The sequence below is a fragment of the Sebastes fasciatus genome, chromosome 1 (assembly GCF_043250625.1).
Source record: "Sebastes fasciatus isolate fSebFas1 chromosome 1, fSebFas1.pri, whole genome shotgun sequence".
Taxonomy (NCBI): domain Eukaryota; kingdom Metazoa; phylum Chordata; class Actinopteri; order Perciformes; family Sebastidae; genus Sebastes; species Sebastes fasciatus.
In genome coordinates, this window is record NC_133795.1 from 30,504,491 (window position 1) to 30,530,640 (window position 26,150).

The following is a 26,150-nucleotide window of genomic DNA, read 5'->3' on the forward strand; positions in this document are numbered from 1 at the left end:
CACCACAAGTCACCACTATCATCACCAAACCACTTTCAAAGAATGGGCATGGCAACACACAAGTCATAGTCAGCAGCACCCCAATACCTAAAGATCTGCCTCCTCTTTTGAGAGCTAGAGCAGTAGCCCTCAGTGGAAAGTCTGTTGGGGTTAACATTAGGAGAAAATGCTGGGGTTACAGGACTGGATTGAAGAACAGAAAGGGGGTATAGGGGAGGGTTAGATTAGGAGGGGTGGGAGGCAGAGGTAGGCACAGTGCAGAACTTTAAACCCCTGCGAAGAAAAAAAAAACGCACACAAGGCAGAAACTTTGACTGTTGAAAAGCCCACGCTTCCTCTTTCTCTCTCTCTCAGCATATTACGTCCTACTCTTTCAACCTCAATGGCCAGGGTGCCTAGATGTGGAGGCTGACTGTAACTGCTTTGTGAGCTAACGTATTTCTAGAAAACATTTGTTCCACTACCTACAAATCTTTCTCAAAGACAGTGTGTGTCCCTCAGTCTAGTGTAAAACAACCCTTGAAAATCTGGCACAGGAGAAAAACATCAGCAAATGCATATTGATCATTTGCCTGGCAATGAAAAGAACAAAACCTTTTGTGGGGGCTACATTTATGTAAGCGGTCAGATTTGTACAAAGAATCAATATATAAAATTAAAAATGTGTTATGATTATGAGTCTAACAGCCCTCCACCTTTCATAACTAAAACCTAACGAGCAAACTGTAGCTTTAAGGGGAAAGGTGGTAAAGATGGAGTCTTATAAATTGCACACATTAGAGTCTCCAGTAGGATAGATCATCTTACCTGTTGTCATTGATGTATCCATTTTGAGAGGACTGTAGAAAAAAGGACACCTGCACATTATGAAATGCTTCATTCAGCCAGGAGTACTTAAGATCAACACTTTTTGCATATCAACCTTTCTTGAGTTTTCAAGTTTGACATCGTATGTATTTAGGATTTGACATGTTGCTTAAAGCAGTGGTTCCCACAGGATGGTTACCAGCATGGGAAATAAGATTACTGTATAGTTTAACCTCTTCAGGCCTCTACAAACTATTAAAATCTAACAGCATTGTTTTGTGTTGTTAATTGATTTCCAAAAATAAACATTTACAGAACATACATTTGCATAAAACAAGCATATTTGCCCACTCCCGCATTGATAAAAGCATTAAATACTTGACAAATCTCCCTTTAAGGTACATTTTGAACTGATTTAAAAATATGCAATTAATTTGCGATTAATCATGGACATTCATGCGATTATTCATGATTAAATATTTTAATTGATTGACAGCCCTAATTACCACATCTCACTACAACAGTTATTAAACAAACAATTATTATTCTTGTCCAATTAAGAAATGCTAACTTCTCACTAGTTAAAAGGAACTGGAGGTAACAGCTAATGATTGTGATTTAATGTTAATCTGTCTTTCCCAGTGTTTGTCACACTGCCCAGGTTCAATACTTACTTCTCGGGCAAAGATCCGGTCTCGTACCCGCTGATACTCTTCCTCTCGCTCTTCAATGGACTTGCTACGTCGACCGTCCTGCAGCGGCACACGGATCTAACATTTGCGAAAACAATCAAATTGGAAAAATTACAGTTACAATTTAATACGCCCTATTCAAAAATATATGCTTAAGGTTTAAGTAAATACATATATTGCACCACTTTGTGCGACCTGCTGTTAAGATAAGTAGCAACAAGTCACATGATAACAGTAGCATGCGAGGGAGAGCAGCTGCTTGCCGTCAAAACAAAACAACAGAATGGAAACTGTGCAAAATGAGTGTTTTGAGGAGCGGAATCAGCGTGGGAAGGTTTAACACCACAAATGTGATAGAACAAAGGAAAATGGCAAATATGCACAAGCAATAGGCGCCAAAGAAAAGTGTCAATGCTTCAAAAAAACATTGCTGGAAGGAATGAAAAAGGGTGAGAAACTTGGTCCAGACAGCAACAAACAAGTTTATTATTCTCTGTTATAATGATCGAACTGTGGTCGAACTTGGTTTTGATGCTTAACTGAAAACCTCACAAACTACTGTTACATGTTTGTATAAGTAAAGGTATTAACTAAACATGAATGAAAAATGATGTGAGTTCTGTCGCTGACATACAGAGTTTAAATGTGTTTCTTGTGTCATTACTAAATCTGACTGCACAGTCAAGTTTTGCATCACAAAAAGCACAGCTCCAGACCAAACAGTTTTGTGGCTCAAATGCAGGGAATCAGCAGCAATGGAGGAGATGTTAAATGCATCACAAGACTGTGTGTCATTTTGAGAAACAGTACCAGGAACATGCAAGTTACTGCATACGAATGGCCTATTAATAGCTTAGTACGCTCTCAGTGTTGGTGGTATTGGAACGTGTTATCACACCATCTCCAATTCTAACTTTATCATCAACATTTCACAAAAAACAAAACCATTTTGCAAACAGGAAGCCTGAGATGTCCAATCAGCATAATATCTAAAAATACATGTGGCTGGACCAGAGGACGGTGGACAGACAGTGTAATGGTTTGGACTTAAAAACAACCTTAAAGTGGGGACTGTGCTTCCTCCAGTATTAGTTATTATTAGTACCACCCCAAGTCTTACAGATAAAAATCTCTTTATCTCTACTCATGTGCCAATTTTCATCTCTGTTGGAATGGATGCTGTTTCACACCCACCTGTGTAACTACAATAATGTACAGTAATCACTGTTCAAACTCTGCATGCTCTTACACACAGCTACAATTGATAGATCAATGAAGATGCCTCTGTTAAGTTCTGTATCTTATTTGAAATAATGAAAGAGTTATTTTTAATTACTAACACATGGCTGGGTCAAGATGATGCTGCAGCACAACTACTCCTACTTCCAGAGTCCCAAGATAGTCTGGGGGCTCACCACCGGACATCTGTGAGTGTTTGATTCACAGCTCAGATTGCATCAAAAGCAGACATTGTCTTCTTTCATCTGATCTGGAAAAAGTAATTAACAGTCCTATTTCATCACACCCCGACTACCGTTTCCCTCTCCTTCTATAGTTGGATATAGTTAACAAATATCATGGTTGGATGGAACTTGAACAGTTAAAATATATTCAACAACTTCTCAGATCTCATCTGCCGCCTGTGAGCCAATGCCACAACTCAAATATCAATGTAATTAGGTGGCTGGGATCAAATTAATGTGTATATGGGTATGTATGAACAGAAAGAATTAATAACACTAAACCAAACCCGTTCTGCAAAGCTCCACATTTTTTTTTCTTCTCTCCCCCTTGCTCTTCTTTTCACCCTCTGATTTTCTTCTTCTTCTTTATTTAATTTTTTTTTTTTTTCATATATATTTTTTTTCGTTTTTTATTTTTCATACGCTGTCCCCTGTTACTTATTTGTGTCTTTTCTTATGTTTTGTAAACTAATAACAGCTGTTGTTGCTTTTGTATTTGTTAGTATTTCCAAATTGTCTACATGTGTATTAAATGCAGCCTACCTGATTATCATCCTTGTCCATGCTGGCATCATCTCTCTTAAGGATAAATTTCTTCTGGAAATCCATGTTACGTTCATCCTTGATGTGTTCGGAGAACCTTTGTTCTGGGCTGTAGAAAAAGTAGAGGACAAAAGGCATGCTTTTTAACCTACTACAACAAAACCAGACAAAACATAACATTTGACTGCATTAGAGGAACATTAAGTACGGTGGGGTATAACATTTAACAACTTGCTGGTTGCTAAATCAAGAGGTTCTTCTCTCTCTGTTTTTGTCCTTCTTTGGGTTGTTAGAATCGATTACAGCAGGTGAATGTAGGGCTTAAGCTGCTTTCATATCTTATGTGTATTGATACTGCGTCAGCTTTCAGCAGAAACAAACTTTCCATTTGCTTACATGTTGCTGCTCTGTCAAATTTTTGGTTCAGATTGTTCGTCATCACGCTCAAACTTAAAAGTTTATAGCTGAGGGATTCTTCTGTTACCTTCATGTTGTGGTTGTCACAGCAATCTCAGCCACATGGGTTTGTTATTGTGTGTTCCCTTGAGGCCGTTTACATTACTTCTGGATTTAATTGGCTTATAATAGTCCCTAACTAAACCCCTATTGACACATTATAACCCTGGCAAAAAGGAAAAGTCTGAATAAAGTATGATGTTTCTTTAACTGTTTTAATGGTTGAATAATGTATGTACATTCTATACATACCTATAGAAAGATATAGAAAAAAAGCCATTAAGATTGCAGCTGCTGAAGTCAGGACCAAAGTTAGGAACTACACTCACATGCGCGTGTTGCCGGTCTTGTTGATGATGACAGCCTTGCCTGTCTGATCCACATTGTGGTCCATGCCGAAGTAGGCAGCCACACGGTGCAGCAGCATGCGGTGATAAGACGTCATCTGAGGAAACTTCTTATACTGGTTACTGCAGGGGACACAAAAGACAAAGTAGCACATGTCACTTCAACACCGCACTGCAATTATTCGCTAAATCACTGCTTTTTTCTTTTTTGTTGAATTCTTGAATGTTTATTCTCATAATGTGCACATTTCTTTTCAGCATTTAAAATATTTTTGAGAACATGACCCTCTTATGTTTGTTCTATGAACAAATGACAAATGGATTTGCATTCTAAGGGATTGTACAAAACACCAGGCAGTCTGAAACAACATCCATTTTCATACAAAAATGTATTCTAGATATTTTCTAAAGAACAGTGGTGGATACTCCAATTATGTATTTTTTGTAACTCCTTTACTACCTTCTGTTCTCTTGTTTCCCACAAGAATTATCCTCACTAGAAAAGATTTAAAGTTGGTTTTTTTGGGCTGCTTAACAGGCACGATGTCCCACTTTGGGGACGATTCATTTGGCTCTATTGAGCACAAGATGATTCACTGCTTTCAGACAGATTTTAAATCACAATACTTACTAAAATAACACTATTCTGGTTACAGGGGAGCACAGAGCCCTTAGCCAGAAACACTGTCAGCCCCTTAAAAATCAACTACAACTTGCCATATTTATCTCAATACCACAGCAATCTATAAATAAAAAGGAATGGACGTAGAAGGGCTAAATTTAAATACAAGAGAGCAGTTATGAAGAACGTGGCTTACTTGTCGTCATTAATGAACTCCAGGATATCTTGTTCTAGTTTGAGCAGCATCATTCGATCCCTGTTGGGCCAAAGGGGGAGAGAGATCAGAGGGGGGAGCGTGTCAGTGACTAGAGAGCGGCGAGCATACCAACCAAAGATCAAAGGTATGATGTATGCCAATAAATACTTGTATCACTTCTATTACAATGTTGATCCTTCCAAAACTATTTTTCAAACTGCAGTTTTATCAAATCTTCTTCAAACAACTGGATGCAATCGTGTTGCCATTTTTGCGGGATAAAAAGCATTTTATATCAACAGTTCATCTACAGACTCCTGCAGAGAATGGAGGACTTTCGCTTTTCAGACAATATTATTACTCAGCAGCAAATGCAGGAACCCTCCTGCTAACACAGTATTAGCCCCAAGACAGTTAAACATAGGCCCTGTTCAGACCCGGTATTAACATGCGTCCTCAGCGATCCGATCACAAGTGGACAGCTCTAAGTACGTCTGTTCACACCTGGCATTAGAATGCGTCTCCACATGCGTCTTCAGTGGCCACTTGTGATCGGATCTCACTTCCCCGCTCTATATGCAAATAAACATGTAGTAAACACACGGCTAATACAGCAGACGTTGTGAAGTAATATTACAGGAATGTCAGTAGTAATATCCTACTGTACATATTTGTGAATTTTGGTAAATTGTATTAAGATCAAAATAAAAGGTTATTGTACCGGCGGTCCCTGGGACCTCCGCGCTGCCGGCACCGCTGCTTTTGCCAGACAACAGCTGGGCACATAGCTCCAGAGAGCTGGGAGGAGAGCGAACATGCGGACCGATGGACGGTCGGGTGTCAGGTCCGTGCAAAGCAACGGAACAAAAACAGCAACACATCTCCGACAGTATGATAACAATGCACTTTGCGTGCCTAATCTGATAGTCCGTAGATATGTAGCCTATAAACAAGATATATTTTAATAAAATACAGTTGTACTGACAGGATACAGTAGAGCACAGAGGCTGTTTCCATGCTGACAAGCGCCCCTGTCTGCCTGTTTATTCACCTGAGGAGCGCAGTGATCCCGCGGAGCCCAGCAGGACATCAATTGAGTAGGCGGTCCTCAATGTGGCCCAGGACACATTCGCGTACACACTGCTAAAAGAATGTGGTCATATGTGGCCCACACTACCTCTGAATGTGGTCTGAAAGATCCGATCTCAATGTGTCCTCAATGCGTCTTGAGTGCATTAACACCTGTACTTAGAGCTGTCCGCTTGTGATCCGATCACTGAGGACACATGTTTATACCAGGTCTGAACGGGGACATAATGTTACCATTTGTGATTGTTTCCCTTTAACACTGCATTACATGGTGCTTCAAGAATTAGCAGGTGTTTTGCTAGTCAGTGCATCTCAGTAGTCGGCTGGATCAAATTATATTTTCTTTTTGCCATGTATAAACAGATATGTTAAGGACCTAATGAATTAATATAAATGACCGGCTCGCTCTCATCTAGTTATTTTTCATACTTTCCTGTTGTTACAGGTGTGGATATTAGTAAACCTTTGGTGGCGATCTCATACCTGGGATTGTTTTTCAGTGTGTTGACCAGAAACTCATGGACGTCGATGCCCGTGGAGTCAGTGTATTCCTGACTGGAGTCTAACAGAGAGACAAGGAAATAGTAAATAGGCAGGCAAGAGGAAGAAAATGTTGAGCGACTGTTTAGGTACAGTATTAGAAAGCGAGTGACACTTCCGTAAAGTGCAGGGGAGATAGAAAGAGCAAAGTCAAAACGCTGCTAAGCATAGCTCCTAAAATGGCATCCCAACACACCGGCAACGACATTCCAGGTTGTTCAGAGAGGATAAACATAAGACGCAGATAGCATGAGACACCAGCTCGCTGTTCTTCTATGCTTTCACACACACACACACACACACACTCTTCAGGGGATCATTTCCACTATTTTCCACTACACTAGACAGTTGGGCTAGCCATTTCATCTCTGCTGCTCTCAGAGTCTAATGACACCTGAGGGCCTCTGCAGAGAGAGGGAGTGAGGTAGGTAATTAGAAAGAGAAGAGGGAGGGATCCCATTATCTTCCAGAGAAATTAGCTTGACATCATATTAGTTTGGGTATTAATAATACAGTGGACATCACATTTACATGCAACAGACACCACAAAACCTTTTAAAAATGACTAATATGGGACATTTTAACAGACACTGTTTTATAGCATTCATTGTATTTGTGTAGGAAGAATTACATTTTAAAAAAACTAGCTCAACTTATTATCACATATTTGACAGAGCTTTTAATCTCAACCTGTGTAAGAATAAAAACACGGTACCAAAACAGGCTACAACATGTATTTTATCTCCAAAGTTGCGTCTTACCACGTGACAACATCTTTCGCGGAGCCTTGTCCTTCTTCTCCTTCTCTTCATTTTCATACTCGTCCTTTGAGGACTTCTCCTCTTCCTTGTCTGATGGACAGCTGATGTGAAGCTGGATGATATCCTGGAAAACCACATTCCATTGCTATGAGAAAAGATGGTAAAATTTTGAATTCTAATTTTGTTTAGTCTACTAAGCATTGCTAATCCTAAACAAATTGTAGTTGAATACACAAGGAATAGCTGGCTAGGCTGACTGCAGGGTATGGACAAAGTTAGGGTGAGGGGCTGGGGGTTAGAGACGGGAACAGTACCGATTCTGGAAGTCCATCATTGGAGAACGGACCAGAGGACTCCTCGCACACTGCCAGACTCCGTACCAGCTTCAGTTTGGCATTAGACTGAAATAGAATCACACATATATTAGCTGTAGGACAAATCAAGTTTGTTTTTTAGGAATATTAAATGTAGCAGATCAGTTTAAGGGCGCTTTCACAAGCCATAGTCCGTTTGTCTAGTTCGAATCAGAGTGAAATTGATAATTTTGGTTTAAAAAATAATTAGCTGAGAGGCGTGTAGGATACAAAGGAGCGTATTTATCTTTTACGTCTTGAGAGCTGCCACTTCTATGCAGGAAATCGCGGACTTTGATATATTGCTTTCGAAGTGTTTTCACTTTGACTCGGCACTGATCTCAGATATAAAACAGTTTTATCTCTATTACTGATAATGAATCTGAAATAATTCCTTTTCCTTCAGTTTATCTCACTATTTTTGTGGATAATATTTAACATATTCTGTATGGTCTCTTCGGCCCAGATGTCAAGCAAACATTGGACTTCTGCAGAAGTCCAGATGCCTGTACTACGAAGCAGGATTTGGCGTTAGCGAGCTAACTTCAGGGTTAACCCTGGGTTTTACGTCCTACGAAGGTGGATCACTTCTTACCGGGGTAGATCACCATGGTAAGTTATGCTGATCAGCTAACCTGCTCCAGAACAGGTTATGTTCCAGATAAGAGATCAGCTCGTATAAAAGCACCGCCTACTGACCAATCAGAGCTCGGTGCGGGGATAGTATGATAATGTTACACAAATATGAAGAAGTTTAAGTTATAATCCAGGCAAAAAACAACACAGTTTAAACTGACAAATGCAAGAAGGACAGCTGGCTGTATGCTGTGGGTGTTTACCGCTTTGAATTATATCTTTATATTTATTTTTTTACTTGCTCTTGAGTCCGTTTCACACCGCCGGAGACGGGGACACAGTTGAAAAAAGGTTCAAATAGTCATACACATCATGTTTATGTTAATGGGCATAATGAGTTGTAATCCATCCATCCATCCATTACATTTCTTAAAGCTATTTATATCTAGACGACTAGTTAAAGTCTGTTAATTTACGCATTCACACATTTGGAGTTTTTCTTTTGCCAGCTGTCCTTCCTGCATTTGGCAGCTTCAACTGTGTTACTTTTAGCTTGGATTATGTGTTTAACTTCCTCATATTTGTCTAATATATTATATATTTGTCTCTTCCTTTGTAAAAAGTGCCAGTCTGCCGGTCAGGCTTGCAAGTCTGTATACTTGTCCATTGATTTGTCATAAACTGCAAACATCATAGCCAGATGGAGAAACCCTGGGTTGATTTACCGAGTTGATAACCACCTTCGTAGGACCGCTTAGCGGGATCTTGTTTGTTAGGGTTAGTTAAGCCAGATAACGAGAAGATACCCTGGGTATGTTGAACTCGCTTCGTAGTACAGGCCTCTGGTCAGTCCTCTCTCACTCATGTTAACCTGTCATTTACCTGTTTCCATCTCAACAAATGCCCACACAGGCAGCCTGTGTTTTGGTTCACTTGGAAACAATCTGAGATCACCTCTTGCAAGCGATCTTGAACCAGTTATTTTGGTCCTCATCAGACTTAGATTACTGCGCTCACAACCGCCGAAACAAACCACACCAGAGTTTGATTAAAACGGACTAAGTTCTGGCTTGTGAAAGCGCCCTAAATGTTCCCTGCTATAACATGACATTAATCATTGTCATTTATAGTGAACAAGGTCCTCTTACAACAAGCACAGCTCAAAAACAACTGCTAGTAGTAACATGAAGTTAAGAACAAAATTTGGGAGGTGCTGATTAAGCACCAGAGTATCTTGAAGTAAAGAATAATATTAAATGCTGATCTAAACTACAGGGTGCTTGCATCGCAAAGAGCATTAATACAATCAGTCTTTTCACGATTTTTTTGTATTATTGATTTTTTTGAAAATCACTTTCACATTTTTTTCTAAAATTCGAATTCGGCTTTTTTGGATTGAAAATAAGCAATGAAAATAACGAACCTTAAATCATCTGTTTTATAACTGAATGCTCCAGGTTACATGATGAAATAACAAAGTTCCTTTCACCTGATATTTTGATAGGAAGAGGAAATAATTAATTTCAGAGGTTAGCTGACTGTGTATTGCATGTTCTGTTTTTACATTGTGCTTTCATACCATAACAAAGAGCTAAAATGTATATAAATACTTGTAAGAGTGTAAAACATAAAAGCCTGAATAATGTGTGATGATAGGGTTCCCTGAGGAATGGAGGAGCAGCTGAAGTCGTACATGGAGAACACAAAGTGCCTCAATACAACATAGCTGATAAGGACGCTGTCACTTTGCAGATTATGTTCCAAAACCAAGAGGGAAATGAAACTAGGGTGATCCAACTTCAAGAAAGTTTTCACTGTTAAAAGCACCAACTTGATCTTATCCCCTTTACAGGATGCATTATTAAGGCAAGCATGCAATGTCACATTAGAAAGCCACTCCCAAAACACACAGAGATAGGGTTGAACTCTCATGTCCAAGTATGACCAACCACTGTCTTGACACCTTTAAAGATGCACAGGCCTAAAAACAATATACGTATATCTTCAAGTTATGAGTAAGGTAAATTCAGTTTAGGAGAGCTACAGTGTCATTCAGCTTCAGCTTCATTTAAGATCAAGTGACAACTTAAGACAATAATCAATGAGCTAATGATGTAATTATACAGGGTTCATAGCTCCGTACACCTACAATTAAAGTGTGAATAACAATTATGACCGTATAAAGGTCTCCTTCATTTACTCCTCCGATGCACACATTTTTTAGAAATTCATATTTTTTTATTATGGAGTGTTATGCCCAGGGCTGTCATAAGAGTTAAAAAATAGATAAAACAATAATTCAACAAAAAACAGCTTAGTTAACAAAATATGGTGAATGCTGCTGTTCAGCTACATTATGCAGTGTGGAGTGATATTTAGAGGTGGTAAGAATGCATACAATGTCAAAGGCAAGACTTTGACGCATATCCAAACTACGCGGCACGAAACAAGTGAAGTGTTGTATCACTGTGAATGCACACAGACACAGCTGATGTCCATACAGTCGGTCAGAGAGTTCTTCCATTGGCAGTTTGTGGCCGAAAGACGCAGACTGCAACACTAGTCAACAAGTTCAAGCAAGACACAAATCAACTTCACGCTGTATCTGAATGCAGCTTGTTCAGAGCTAGAGCCAGAGAGATAAGACCAACAGTAGGACTTTCAAAAAAGGAGGAAGACGATTTATTAATTTATTTGGCGAACCAGAGATATAGCAATATAATTTATATGGGCCTACACGTGCGTCCGTCTTCACATGTAAGGTCACTTCCAAGCCCATGTACGGTATATGTGCATGCATGCTAACCCATGTGTACCTATGTAGCTATATTTTTTCCTTCTGTCAGAGTCCATCTCTTCTCAAAAACATCCTCCATATTCCTTATTTTGAGTTCCCTTTTCCATAACTTTTACTTCTCGAATCAAACTTTTCCATTTTATAACATCTGGGGGTTTAGTTTTTTTTCCAAACCTTTGGTTATTTGCTTCAGTGCTGTGATTCTGAGTAGTCTAAATAAGTAACGTTCATCTTTACCTAGACCAATTGGAGGTTTCCCCGAGTATGACATGCTCTGCCTTTAAATAGTTTTTTTTTAAAATGTCTTCCATAAACTTAAAAACTTCTGACCAAAACAAATTCAATAAACTTCATGTGTAGAAAATGTGTAAATGATTTGCATTACTTTCACCACAGTTTCTCCAGCACTAATTGGAAGTTATTTCAGGTGTCAAGAAATATCTCGTATTTATTTTCCAAGCGAATTCTCTCCAGAACAAGGAACTGGTTGTTTTATGTATTTCACTAAACATCTGTTTCCATTCTTCATCCGTTATTTGTGTTCCCAACTCTTCTTCCCATTTTATCTTTATATTCATCGTTTCTTCTTTCACTTGTAAGATTTTATATACATTACCCATTGTATATTTGAGTTTGCCATTATTATTGCTTATAATATATTTCAACAGGGGGTGAATATTTCGTATGTCTTTTATTTGTTTACTTTTTACATAACTTCTTATTTGTAGATATCTGTAAAATTGATGGTTAGGTATGTTGTAATGTTTGGAGATCATGGGACTTAAAGATTTGAAGCCAATGATAAGAAGAAGGTGGTCCACTGTAGCTGAGAGGATTAGCATGTTAATAATGGAAGGTCCTCTTATACAACAAACCAGCAGGAGGTTATTTCAAGGAGCAGGATTATGAAGTTATTTGAGTGACTTTTAGAAAGTAACTGGTTTTGTAGTTAAAGAAAAGGGAAAACAAAAAAAATAGCTTAAAACAAATGACTTACCTTGGCCCTTTTCCTGCCATGGCTATGATTAGGAGCCCGTTTCTGCAAGACAAATGTGTTATTTTACTAATCTTACTAATAAGGTGAACATTAAATTCACGTAAGATTTCAATAGCTATGGATTAAACTCTGTAATGCAGATTAGATACGGACACACATTTGTAAAGAGACTGCTACCAGCACACACTGTGGTTCAGAAATTTCCCACGCTCACGATGTACCACTGAATAGTAAAACATTTCATGTTAAATTAATCCAAAAATGAATTTGTATGACATAAAGAGAAGGCTGTGGAACAATATAGTACAGAGGTAAATGTTAGTTTTTGCTACGGTAATACAGCTGTGTATATTTGCAAAACCTCATGTGTTTTGCATGATAAATGTATTTTTAGAAGTCCTTCCAAAGATTTGCATGCACCTAGTGTGCTCAGATCAGTGACCAGGTGTATAGAATAGGGATGCAAATACATACACTTTTAAATGCAAAGTCTCTGTGTTCATTTAAAGAACATGAAACTTGGATTGATTTCTGCTGGAGAAACCTGATTTGCAAACTGGGTGTGTAACAGGGCTTTTAATAGATGCATGTGCATTTGACAGATTTTCAGACAGTGAAAGCATCCCTGTGACGGCTGTGCGGTGGGCTGACAGAGATTTCTCTACGAGTGTGTCCTTGTATCCAAAATAATCAAATCCAAAATCTGGCTAAAACTGAAACAAGTCTAAATAAGTCAGTTTCTAACTAAACGGTTGTGTGTAAAATTCAGACAAATGTAAGAAAAAAAGAGCCTGTCCTCTCTAAAACACTTTAAATATGTCTAAAAAATATGGTAGATGAAGAGACGGTAGGAGGAGAGACACATTGTTATGGACCAGCTGAATACAAATGCTGGTTTTACTGTAGCCAGGTTATTGCAGAGCATGTAAACACACTCTAATTTCCTGCCTTGAATTGGTTTTATGCAATTATTAAACAAATCCATCGTTGTAATACACAATGTGATGGTCTAAAAATTCCTACTAGTACTTTTGTATTGTCACTTCTTCCTACCTGTGCATCCTGTGGGGAGCTATCCTCCGGCTCCAGGCCATCTCCTGTCCCTTCCTTGGTGCCCTGTGGTTGAGGGGAGGTCTTGCCTCGACTGCAGGGCTCGATGAGTGGCCCACTCTCTCCCTCCTGCTGGATGTCTGTTGTCACGCTCACTGACATCTTCTTAGGGGAGGGGGAGAGGGTGGGAGTTGGGGAGGGGGTTGGGTGGAGAACCCAGGAGTGGCTGATAGAAAAGAGGCAAGAGAAAAGAGAGTGGAATTCAACGCTCCGACAGTTTTAAACACCAAATGGCGGTACAAATTCTGACGATAAATGACCAGAGAGAAAGCAGAGAGAAAGAGACAGGCACGTACAGTATTTGTGTGAGAATGTACACCTATACTATTTACCTGTAGGTGGTACCAGATCTGTGCTGGACTCCGTACTGTGAGTCTGGATGGGAACCACACACAGGAAGATTAGGGGAACCACTAAGGTAGTATACTGGGCTGGGCTGCAGCAGGGGGCGAAGCGCAGTCCATAGCAAGCCTTAGCCTTCGGGGTGGGGCTGAGAGAAAACAACACATAGATGGAAAAAAATTAACAAAGTTATGAGTTAAATGACTGCAGCATAATCATTAATCCCTTCTAGGGATGCACAATGATATTGGCAGGTCATCGGTATCGGCAGATAAAGACTTTAAAATGAAACATCGGCATTGGCCAGAATTTCCTCCGATACGACAGGCCGATATGTTTCATACAAATAAATATGGCATGTTTTACAGGGCTCCAGAGACGTGAGACAAAAATTTTCCTTGGTCCACCGGTGCGCCTGACATTTAACAGGTCTGTCACTGTGTGTGTAGCATTATTTGTTTCCCCCCACCTGCACCCGAAAAAGAAAAAAGGCATGTGTGTATGTGTGAAAGTGCGCCCTGTACTACTCCTCCAGCGACATCACAACCTTAAAACATACCAGTAATTCAAAATGAAGAGAACTATTGCAGTTGTTTTGTAATTTTGCATTTTGAAAAGCATTATATTTTCTGTCTGCATCTGCCAGTGGTCCGTCACGATAATAGTTAGCACAATAATATGTTAATTCCACTTTAGGAGAGATCTGATGTTCTCTGCAATTAGGTGGAAAAATATGTGCATACTTCATATTGGTATTGGAAATTGCCTAAAATGAGTTAGAAAATGAGTTAGAAAATATCGGATGTCGTGCATCTCTAATCTCTTCAACTGTTTTGTTTTATTACATATTCAGAATAGGTTGCCGCATTTCGGGGAGAAGGACCGCAAGGAACATATTTTATTTATAATGTAAGAACAAACGGTAAAGCCAAATCTCTACCAACGTGACATTTATACTGCTTACAATGCCCCTAGTGACAACTCAACTCCGATGGATGAAACTAACTGTTTTTTTCATCCAGTTTGAGACATTAACAGCAGGTTGGCGCCAGTAAGGAAATGTGAACTGAATAAGGTACTTGAATGGAAAAAAAACAACAATACTGTTTTTTCACTTTTACTGTCATCTTTTATGTGCCAAGGCATTTTAGCTAAAGCCAGAACATTTCCATTCCATTCATGAGAATCAGTTACAAAATAAAATCATTGTTGTATTAAAAAAAATATTTAGAGGTTTAGTTTACCCAACATGATTACAAACCCACTCCAACAGACACGTCTTTAGTCGAACAATATAACGAGAATATAAACATGCACAACGAAAAAAAGGCAGCAATATTTACAGCGATCAGGTGAACTGAAGAGGCAGCAGCTAGCCGGCCAGACAAAGGGGAGGGGCACACCAACAGGCCAGCCACCACCTCAGCGGTCCTCTGGGGCCTCTCTCTTTTCTCTCCCTCCGGCTCAGTGCAGCAGCATGGTCTGTCCTCCAGTCAGGAGCCCTGGACACCAAAAACAGAAGAGGAAGACACGAATGACGTCATGTTTCACACACCGAGTGACTCATCACTGCTGCTGCTGCTGCTGCTGCTGATTCTAGCAGGGAGGGCGACAAAGCAGCTGAAAGCTCAGAGCCTATTGGCACACAGGGCTGCGGATCTCTATAGTGTGGGCAACACTCTTTATGAATGGGAAATATGCGTTTTCTGAGAAGAAGTTCAAAAAGCAGCGTTTTTGATGCTTTTTTCATGCCGAATGACTCATTTCCAAGAAACTTATAAGCATATTTCTGGTAAACACGAGATTTAAAGTGGTGCTTTTGTGTGATACCTTGTGGAGGAACTCTGTTTTACAGATCTGTCGATTAAATCAACTAATCGATTAGTTGATAAATCGTGTTATTCGAATAAGAATTGCTTTGGTCGAGACCAGCCCTATATTTTCCGCACTATCGATTCACCTGTACCAGCTGCGCGTTCTCGCTCTGTCTTCTCTCCAACAACGAGTTGACACGCACTTTTCCCATTTAAACCCTCTATAGATACAGAACTGTGCTGCTTACCGGCTGTTAACAGCTAATGTTAACTAGCTCTCGTCCTGCCGATTTCAACACGCGAGGTGCCATTGATTTATATTGTGATGCTTTCAGGCTCTATTGGTAATGGTAATATATTGGGCGAAGGTCAATTCTAACATCATCATGATGTGTTCACTGGTATTGCTATTTGACTACTAAATTCCTGTTATTGTGACGTCCCTAGTTATTTCAGCAATAATCCCGTCCTTATCATGACTGGTATCCGCTCTTGCCCTCACTTACTTCCTCTAATTTACACATCATTAAACCCATTTTCCCAGCATGGAAAAACATGACACAGAACCACAAACAGCTTTGGGGTGAATTCTGGCTCTAAAGCAGTACCTCTGATGTCTTAGGCATTACACCCATGCACAAACACAGACACAGATGACAATCCATCTGTCCTACAAGCCTACAGTATATCCTCTGGTATCACAGGGTCAACAGCAACATACATTCCACATGCCTGTTGAAAGAAAGAAAAGTATGCATGAAATCCCATATGCGCATGCGATAGCGAGATGAAGCGCAAGCGAGCACAAATTCAGAAGCGTGATTGCCAGATTGCATGCATGCAGCATGGATGAGTGCCATTCATGCATGTCCCTGCCTGTGCTGCTGTGCTTTGCCGTGCTGTGCTGCAGGATAGATGAGATGAGTGAACAAACTAGGCAGGGATTCCCAGTGTGGGGAGACCCAGGCAATGCAACAGCAAAGGCGTCATCAGCAGCAGCATCAGCAGCAGCATAACACTGACCAGGACATCCACATGCCCCATCCCCACTCTGCTTATATAAGCCTGCCATACAGCAGCAGAGAACACAGTCACACGATCGACTGTAGGCAGATGCAAATGCCTCAACCAGCCTCTTCAAAATAACCTCCTCCTTCTGCTCGCTCACACGCACACATACGGTGTATTCTTGCACCAGAAAGAATGAATGGTTTTGGATTAGAAAGCAAAGATAATCATTCATCTCAAGTGTCAATCTGACAGCTGAGCGGACCAATAGCATAGCAACAGCAGGGAGGGGCTGCAGGACAAATTGTGAATCAGAGCCAGAAATGGGGTGCTTATGAATAACCCAGCTTTACCTATTCTCTCTTCCTCCACCCATACCCCTCTTATTTTTCCTCAGCTCCCTCTCCTCGACATCCCCCCACCCCGCTTCCCTCGACACACACACACAAACCTGCCCACAGTGTTGCCAAGGAGATGGTAACGTCATTCTCAACTGCTGCCATTTGTGTTGAGCGAGTACCAGTGAGAAGAGCAGGGAGAAGAATGATATTAAAAATAAATATGTGGATTGCGGTGTGCACAGACTGAGAGGGATGCAGAGAGAACAGGGCAGGATGGAAAGGAAAAACCAGGATGTGCTATTGCTGCTGGAAATCTTAAGACTGATACAAATAACAATGTGGGCTCTCAGTCATTCAGGTCATGGGATATAAAGTCGTAAAGAGTCAAATTAGTGCTGCTGAACTGATAAAGCCTCTTGAGATGAGCAGTGAAGAAATGAGTCCTGTAGTTGCCTTTGACCTACCATTATTGGACAAACAGCAACGGCACCTTAAAACACACACACATATACATGCCATTTAACACATTACATTCAAATGACAGATTAAACACAAGCAGTAACAGGAAGTGCTATGTTTGCATCAACAAAAATTTAAATCGCAGCTCTGAGCACAGCTAATGAGGAGAGCCAGTAGTAGTCAGATTTCACACATACGGAATGAGAGACAGACAAGACGATGGCAGAGATTTGGTTTCGAAGCGAAAAGCAAAAGCGCCTAATTTGGCAATATTTCAGATTTAAACCCAATGCTATAATGCCATAACGTGAATGTGGTAATCGCCGTACCGAGGACAGAGCGGTCACAGCCGGTGTGCGCGGCGGAGCAGCGCCGGGTAGAAACCTTTCCATGCAGGAAAATGTCCTCATTGTCACATCCCTAATAATTATCTCAACACAAAAGTATGTCCATGTTAGCATAGTATTGTCATAACTTTCCTTGCCCCACCACTATTAGCTGTAACTAGTTCTAATAAACAACATCCTTATTCGTATGTAGTGGTAACACAAAGTGTTATATGGGCATGAGAACTTAACTACAATGTATCATAATACAGGCTGCACACTGCAGACTCAACATCTACAATACCGGCAGAAGCACTGCCTGTTGTGTCCCAGTTCAGTCACTGTGTCGGTCGGCCTGATGTTGGCATCTCTCTGCCAACTGTCAGCATCATCACTTGGGGCTGCAGACATGATTCACACAGGACTATGGCCAGTTACATCATAGCAAAAGAGTTTATCCACATCATATTGGCCTCATAAAACCACATCAACATGCTGGTGTAATACAGCAGGATAGGGATGCTTTCATCAGGCATGTTGATAACCTATTAAATGTCTTCAGAACAGGCCAGTTCGAACCCGATAAAGGAACTTTGTGTTCCCGACCACTTTTACAAAAAGCTCACACAAAGGCCACATGTAAAATCCACCACTTTTAAAGTACCTGTGGTAATTTTTCAAGCTAGTCTCACGACAGCTCATTATTAATCTAGTCTAGTTCATTGAATTGTTCTGCTACTCTCTCCAAAAATCAGCATGCATCCTTTTTAACTCTCAAAGGTCTGTCGAGGTCTCCCTTCTCTGAATGTCACTATAATAATCACAATAATCACAAAGCTGGTTGAACAATGAAATGATATTACCAATAAGGGTGTAACGGTTCTGAAACGTGACACAAATGTCCGCGGCCTCGTGTCGCGATTCTATCTTCCTTGTCATGGTCTTTCTCCTCCTGGAAATGTACCAAACCGTGACCCCAAAACCAAGGTGCATACGCAACCGGGAATTTTGAGTACCTTTACACCCCTAAATACCAACAACCATTTTTACATTTCTTCTTTCAACTATGAGACAGCATCACAGTTGCAGGTGTCTAACAGAGTAACTTAGCCCCACACATCAAACTAACTTTGTGAATATACAAAACTAAATCCATTTGCTTTACAAACGAAAATAAGAAATCCTTCATTTGCTTAGCTTTGGTTAAAAAAGATTAATGAACTGTTTACTGAGGACATTGTGAGCATGAAATTAACTTTGGTTAAATTTCTATAAACACAGTAACAACTTTACACATCCTTTAAAAAAAAGATGGCTTAATACAAAATGACAGGAGAAACCGTCTCACAAAACCCCATAACACCCACACAGGTAAGCACATATATGATGCCACACAGGCAGACATGCACCACCACCCACAAAAAAAATAACCATCATCCTCATCAGCTGTCATAATACAGTGCAGGACACTCTGACCTGCTTCAAACACATTATCAAACATTGCAGCCTCTCATATAGGCCCTTCTTGACGACAGGCAACCAGCTGAGACACATATCAGTCATACACTGCCCTGCCCACTGGGTCAGGTTACCACACCAAAGACTGCCAACAGAGTGAGAGGCAGTGAGTGAAAGAGAGAGGGCTATCTCTCTGGTCAACGCTGTGAGTATATGTGTGTTTGTGTTAAGTCGCACAGAATGTGTATCACCACTTCAGACAGTAGGCTAGCAGGACTAAATATTCCGTGCAGGTATGAGCTCACTGTCAAATTTAGCTGCCCCGGGTCAAACTGGGTCAGGGTCTCAGCAATAGTTAGCAGCGGGGCAAGCAAGAGAAATGAGAGGAATTCTATTGCATAGTAGCTGGTAAAAGTGGAGAGCTTGTCTATATCAAGTCTTTTAACTGATTATCTTATCAGATAACTCACTGACAGACAGCATGCACATGGAGCCACGGTTTGATACCAGATGTCACCAAAGAGCATCAATATTTTAATTACAAAAGTTGTGATTTTACAGGTACATTTGGCTGAAAGTGAACCTACATTGTACACTGAAATTAAATTTGAATAATCAATTAATAGTTTTTATTTCTTAAATAAAAATGCCAAACAGATGTAGGTTGCAGATTCTTCATTGTGAGCAATTTGCAGCTTTTCTCTAACTCTTAAATATAAAGTGAATACCTTTGGGTTTTTTAACTTTCATTAAGACAACATCAGCAATTATGAGATGACACCTTGGTCTCAGGGAATTTATAATGGGCTTCTGTTCTTATTTTCTATCAATCATCTATTTTAACTCACACGCACACACAATGAAAGGGAAAACAATCTTCTGGGAAAAAAAACCTACAAAAGAACAACAATACAGATAGAGTTACAGTACAGAGACAGTACAGATGGACAGATGAATCTACCTTATCCATCTCTTCTGTCCTCTGCTTATTTCTCATTAATGACAGCCAGAGTGCAAGTTGCATTGTCTATTCCTACAATTCTGTGTGGGTAATGATTGCGAGCTACTGCTATGATCAGCTATTTCCTTCATTCATTGCATTATTTCAAATTTCATAATGGAAAAGCATAGCGTAGCAGACATGCCTCTCCATTTTCTCTGCAGAGGCTGAATGAAAGATGAAGGTGAATGGAACCGCAGAACGCTGCAAACAGGAGTGAGCAAGCACGTACAAACCCACAGACAGCAGTGGGAGAGACATACACAAGCAGTTCGACCCAATTCGGCTCCTCTGTGTTCAGCCGCGCACCTCGCCCGTTTGACGTCAGAGAGAACCCATTTCACAAAAGGCAGCAAGGTTATGTCTTCGCAGAGTGGAGGCTGATGTGTGTGTGTAGTAATGGCAGAGTTTGTGCAAGCTCAGTGCCTGCACATATTATATATCAGCACAGCCCTCCAAGTGTGTGCGTACCAGTGTTTGTCTGTGTCAGAGAGGATTCCCCTTTGCGTCAGTTGCACAATCTCACACAGGGAGGGACGAGGGGGTTGGCAGAGCGCTAGGGACCATAGAGGAACGGTCCAGGCACATTCGCACTAAAACGATCTGTGCTTTACACAGTGAAAATATGGATACATGCATCCCTGGCCAACACACACATAAGACAGTCCAAAATACTGTACATATTTTCTGCCATAAGCTATATAAATGTGACTACGGTCAGAAAAACAGAGCCGGGAAACTTAGCCTACAACAGCATCAAAGATGTGGAAGAAAAAACACAGATGAGGGGGACATGAATGGTCATACGCAGCGGAAGAAAGGATTTATCTTTTTCCATATACGTCTCTCTTTGTCCGTCTCCCTGCCAACCCCTCTGTCGTTTCTCTCTCAGCGCAATGAGGATACCCCTTCCTGCCTTCCGCCCCCTCCACGTCAACCCCTCCCATCAATATCTCTCTCTCCATCCACCCACTTCTAAGTGTTAACTCTCTGTCTCTCTCTCTCCTTCTTCCTCTTTTAATGTGTCTTCTTAAATTGTCAGGCCTACTGCTGACGCCATCCTCCTCCACTCAGCCAACCCACTCAGTCCTGTGGGACGCGCTATGGTATGACTCATTCTCTCCCTCCTTCCCTCCCATCCCTCCCTAGTTACCTACCTACCTTTCTGTAGCTCTCTCCAAGTCTCCCTCTCTCTGCTGCTCTCACTAGTTATAACCTATGTATAGTTCTCTGCTGCGTGTGGGGGAACTTACAGAAGGTGTATGAAGAGAAAAATTTGAGACTGGAGGATAAAAACACCACGAGAAAGTGGGTGATGGAGAGAAAGAGGTGTTTGGCCAAGTGAACGACAGTCTCCCTTCTGCATAAGGAACGAATGCCAGTGGAGAGAGAGGGGATCCTGATCTTGCATGCATTAATGATGAAGGAAAAAGGGCTGGAATGTGGGTGAAGGAGAGAAATATGGAATTATGGAATTCCCCATGGGCCAAAATTAAAGAAGAAAATAATGAAAAAATAATGAAACAATCAAATAAATTAATGTAGAAAGTAACTAAATATGAAAAAAAAAATCAACTATGTATTATTTCAATATTATTTTTCTCCAACTATAGAACTTTTATTTCAAAATACCCCCGTTCTATGTTTCATGGTCATCAGATCCATCCAAACTTTGATCCAACGGTCAAACTAGGCAGCGCTGATCAAATATGAATCAATGTTCTGTTACTGTAATGCTTATTTCTCTCCTCAAATGTTGTCAGAAGAATCTTGTAGTGTACTGTTTAGCTGTAAAATGGGAAAGTTTGCTCCGGCTGGTGGGCGGTGCTTGGTATTTCCTCAACTGATCTCAACATGGCTGCCGGGTCACAAACTTTCTCATTTTACAGCTAAACAGTACACTACAAGATGTTTCTGAAAACATCTGAGGAGAGACATAGGCATTACAGTAACACAATATTGATTCATATTTGACCAATTTTATCTAGTTTGACCGTTTGAGCAGCTGTCAATCACTTGCAAACTTGAATCAGAGACGTTAGGGTCCAGCTCGGCTCTGATTGTTTGTTTTCCTCCAGTCTGTGAAATCTTGCAGATGCCATTAGGAGCACCGGAGGACACAGAGAAATTTGATTTTTTTTTCAGATTACCTGTCTCATACACTACTGTCAGGATATAGTGACTGTTTTATAAAAATTCTCCCTACTAAAGGACAGTCACAACTTGATGTTCTGTCATCCAATGCTTGTGCACTGTTGGATATTGTAAAACAGGCAGCAGAATTTGCCATCAGATTTGGTGAATGATGAAACTGATGTGAAAATGTATCAGTAGTTTCACTGCTCGGAGCCCATGATGGTCATTAAGGCTTAAACAACAAAATAAGTTTAAAAACTAATTAACAGTAAACACTCTTCACACTATGTTTGTGAGCGCGGATGCAGCTCATTTCATTTCATCATTGCCTCGTCATATTGAAGCTGTAAGGAACATTAATAAAACATACAAAAAATAATACACCTTTACATGATCAAAGAAAAGACCCAAATAAATGTAAATCTCCACATTAAAAAAATTACTCTTTACTAATGTAGTCATGTTCCAATATTTCAGGGAAGATGCAATAGTAACAAAGAATACTTCATTCACAGTGTTTCCCACAGAACTAGATTGCATTTGCGTTAGGGGGGAGAGGGGGGATTGATTCAGAGTGTGCATTGAGAGGAGGGGTTGTTCACAGATGGGTCTGTTGTCAATGTGTTTGAGAGAGAGAGAGAGAGAGAGAGAGAGAGAGAGAGAGAGAGAGAGAGAGAGAGAGAGAGAGAGAGAGAGAGAGAGAGAGAGAGAGAGAGAGAGAGAGAGAGAGAGAGAGAGAGAGAGAGAGAGAGAGAGAGAGAGAGAATGACTAACATTTCTTTAGTTGTTAAATCATTTTTCGGAATGCTTTTTTCCTACTGAATGACTTATTTCCAAGAAACGTATGAGCACATCTCTGACAAACATGCTGTATTTCCTGTGACTACTTCATGATGAAGTCAACTTGTGTTTCGCCAGTTAAATCACCATTGTGTCACCTCATTCGGCGATAGATGGTGACTTAACAGATTTATTTAAATATAAATCTTCAAGATTATTTCTTTAAACTTAGACTGAACGTGAACAGCTGATATGGGAAAATGTTAAAATAAAATAGTGCTCTGTTTGAGTACAACAAAATCTTTAGCTTCAGAGCTGAAACAGTTTAAAAGCTTTGTGCTGAATGATCTGACTGACACTAAAACCGAGAGAGCAGAGCATCAAATATAATTTCTACACTGCTAAAGACGAACACGAACATCTAACTTAAAACATAACACAACGATACTGAACCACAAGCTACTAATAAACAGTCCAAAAGATGGCCAGATGTCCAATAAATACATAAATAATTAAATGTGGAATTGTGGGGTTATCTTGTCTTCTCAAGTGCAGTGGGGAGATTTATGAAAGATTCTGCCTGCTCAACTTGAGCTGCTGATGTAAAATGAATAACTGTGTAAAAATTAAATTGGGTGGCAGCTTCTGCACTCATTATAAACCTTATGTAATTTATCAGCTTCTTTTCCTGTGAGAAGGAGGGAGCAGTGGAAGAGGCTGGAAGAGAGAGGAGAGAAAGATGGAGGAGCAAGGGGTGGCTGCTAGTGAGACAGGAAGAGAGGAAAAACTTCTCAATGATGAAACAATCTGTGCTGTTAAGCGATTGGACCAGACTTCCACCAATGGGAGGACCAGCTCCATGGCAACAGGCTCTGTCACCAAGAGAAAAGCAGCCATATCCCTCAACACCCCCATATTTTTCTCTCCCTTTCTCTCTCACGACCCCCCTCCTTTCCCCAATTACAAGGCCCGGTGTATTTATCACTGGATAAACACAAATAAAACAGCACACAGACACACACGGCAGCTTCATGGGTTACTTATAGCCTGAACAACACAGCTCGATCACACAGACACAACAAACATACACACACATGCAACCAAACGAGGCTTGCAGATGTACACACAGGCACACAGACTTAATGGGGCTTACATAGTGATCAGAATGTGAGTCATTCGCACAGTTATTTAAAATGTGCAGATTGACGATGACTCCCCTCACACACTGACTGCAGACAGTTCTGTTCCACTCCGTCCTGATGAGAGCAGTGACTAACTATCAGGTCTGCTGAAGCTGAACCTTGAACTAAACAGATTGAGCTCACAGACACAAGAACAGACCTCCGGAATAAGAAAGTAGGCCTCAGCGGATAGAGAGATACTGCCCATATACTGTATATGTGATGGATGAGGTCTGCATGCATCAGAGAGTATCATTCCTAAGTACCCACCCAGCTTTACTCAACTCAGCTAGCTTTTCAGCTAGCAGGATATGGGTCGGTAAACCACAGGGCACCCGTCTTAACGCTTGAGGTTAACCCTAAAACTTTATTGGAAGCATAATAATAATGGACTGCAGCTTAACCACTGAAGATGCTACGCCAGCAGTGCATGCTGAGAGGGGAAGTCTCCCAGAAGCAGTGATACATGCTCAGGTATGCCCCAACCTTATTTTGTTGACTGCAGCATGATGGACAAACACTATCGGGCAAACAACCTGCGCTGGTCTGTGTTGAGTGGGATAAACATGTGTTAAACATTTAAACATGCAACTATGACTATATATTTACATAATGACAGAGATAATGATGTAATACATTTGTAATATTTATTTTATCCATATTAGTTGCATTTTTTGGTATTTCATTTAGGTGTTGTTGGTTGCCATGATGAAAAAGCTAAAAACAAAAAAGCAATTTTAAGTCAATCGATTAAAACAATATAATTTCTAGGGATGCACCGATTGTAAAATTCTGGGCTGATACTGATACCGATGTTTAAAATAACAATTTGGCCGATAGCCGATGTTTTCGTTTATGCTGTTATTTTTTCCCCTTTTGTGCCAGGGAAACAAAGACCTCTCCATTATAAAAATAATTGATATGTTTTCAAATCATTCAGCATTTTATTACACTGTCTTTGAATGAGCAATTCATACAATTTTTTTTAATTTTTTTTTAAACAACCTTTAATATTAACCTTCTTTCACGTGAAAAAGATTCTTCTCTTTTTTTCAAATAACTGCTTCAAACGCCTTTTTAGCTACTATATACCTACTCAATGAGAAGAATGTTTCATCACTTACACAGCCCCACAAAAATATTAGTTTTGTGAAACATAAATTAAATGTACAGTAAATGTAAATGTGATTAGAAACATAAGCAGTGTGTCACAGTCCCACACAGACTTTACTTGCTCTGGTTGCTCTTACTTACTTGCTCATATATTAACGGCCACCAAAGTATATTTGGCGACCCATTTAAGCATTTTTCAATTTTGAACGACGTCATGATCAGTGATTGATATAATAGGGGAACGGGAGCGGATGGAGAGTCAGTGGCTTCTTTTCTGAATCAGCAGCTGGTTACTGTTGCCAGAGACCAAACATTTAGCCGACGCAAATTGATGCAACACAACAGATAAACATCGGCCACTACCATCGTCAAAAGTCATCTTATTTGCCAATAGGCCGATGGCAATCAATAAGGCGAATATCGGCCGATACCGATGTTTGACCGATGAATCAATGCATCCCTAATAATTTTGTTTCAATGCATCAAATGAAGTGCCAACACTCTATAAAGTACTGATAACTCCGGTCTACAAGAAGAAAGCAATGGACGAAATGCAGAAATCTTGATTGATTTGTATTTGGTATAAGCAATGGCAAATCGGTTGACCGGCACAGTACCAGTTAGAGATAGTTGGGTGTGGTTTCCATTTCAATTCAACACACCAAATGCCTTTTTGCAGACTTGAAGCAATGGCTCTGATGGCAAGTAAAATAGCATGTTTGGGAGCAGTATCGCAACCAAGACAGACTAATAACATGTATATGATTCCAAATGAAACCAATTCTGTACTGTCTCCGCCAATACTTAAAAGCTGTAGAAAGATTAAAATAAGAGTTTACTACA

The 26,150-nt window shown here is 40.3% G+C and overlaps 1 protein-coding gene across 22 annotated transcripts in view; it reads right to left on the reverse strand.

The window, feature by feature from the left end:
- Positions 1 to 26,150, reverse strand: part of r3hdm2 (R3H domain containing 2) — a 67,719-nt gene that overhangs the window by 23,634 nt on the left and 17,935 nt on the right. For 7 of the 22 annotated variants that reach the window (XM_074642546.1, XM_074642500.1, XM_074642438.1 and 4 more), the window contains 13 exons: positions 15,035 to 15,193; positions 13,682 to 13,839; positions 13,293 to 13,515; positions 12,240 to 12,281; positions 7,831 to 7,917; positions 7,517 to 7,661; positions 6,699 to 6,777; positions 5,127 to 5,186; positions 4,291 to 4,431; positions 3,506 to 3,614; positions 1,482 to 1,577; positions 808 to 857; positions 88 to 141 (listed from right to left, as the gene is read on the reverse strand). In XM_074642546.1, the coding sequence (XP_074498647.1) occupies positions 88 to 141; positions 808 to 857; positions 1,482 to 1,577; positions 3,506 to 3,614; positions 4,291 to 4,431; positions 5,127 to 5,186; positions 6,699 to 6,777; positions 7,517 to 7,661; positions 7,831 to 7,917; positions 12,240 to 12,281; positions 13,293 to 13,451 (1,022 nt within the window). In that variant the 5' untranslated portion in view covers positions 13,452 to 13,515; positions 13,682 to 13,839; positions 15,035 to 15,193. Of the gene's footprint in view, positions 1 to 87; positions 142 to 807; positions 858 to 1,481; positions 1,578 to 3,505; positions 3,615 to 4,290; positions 4,432 to 5,126; positions 5,187 to 6,698; positions 6,778 to 7,516; positions 7,662 to 7,830; positions 7,918 to 12,239; positions 12,282 to 13,292; positions 13,516 to 13,681; positions 13,840 to 15,034; positions 15,194 to 17,318; positions 17,345 to 26,150 lie in introns of all 22 variants that reach the window. The other 15 variants (XM_074642605.1, XM_074642577.1, XM_074642518.1 and 12 more) reach the window with 8 other exon arrangements.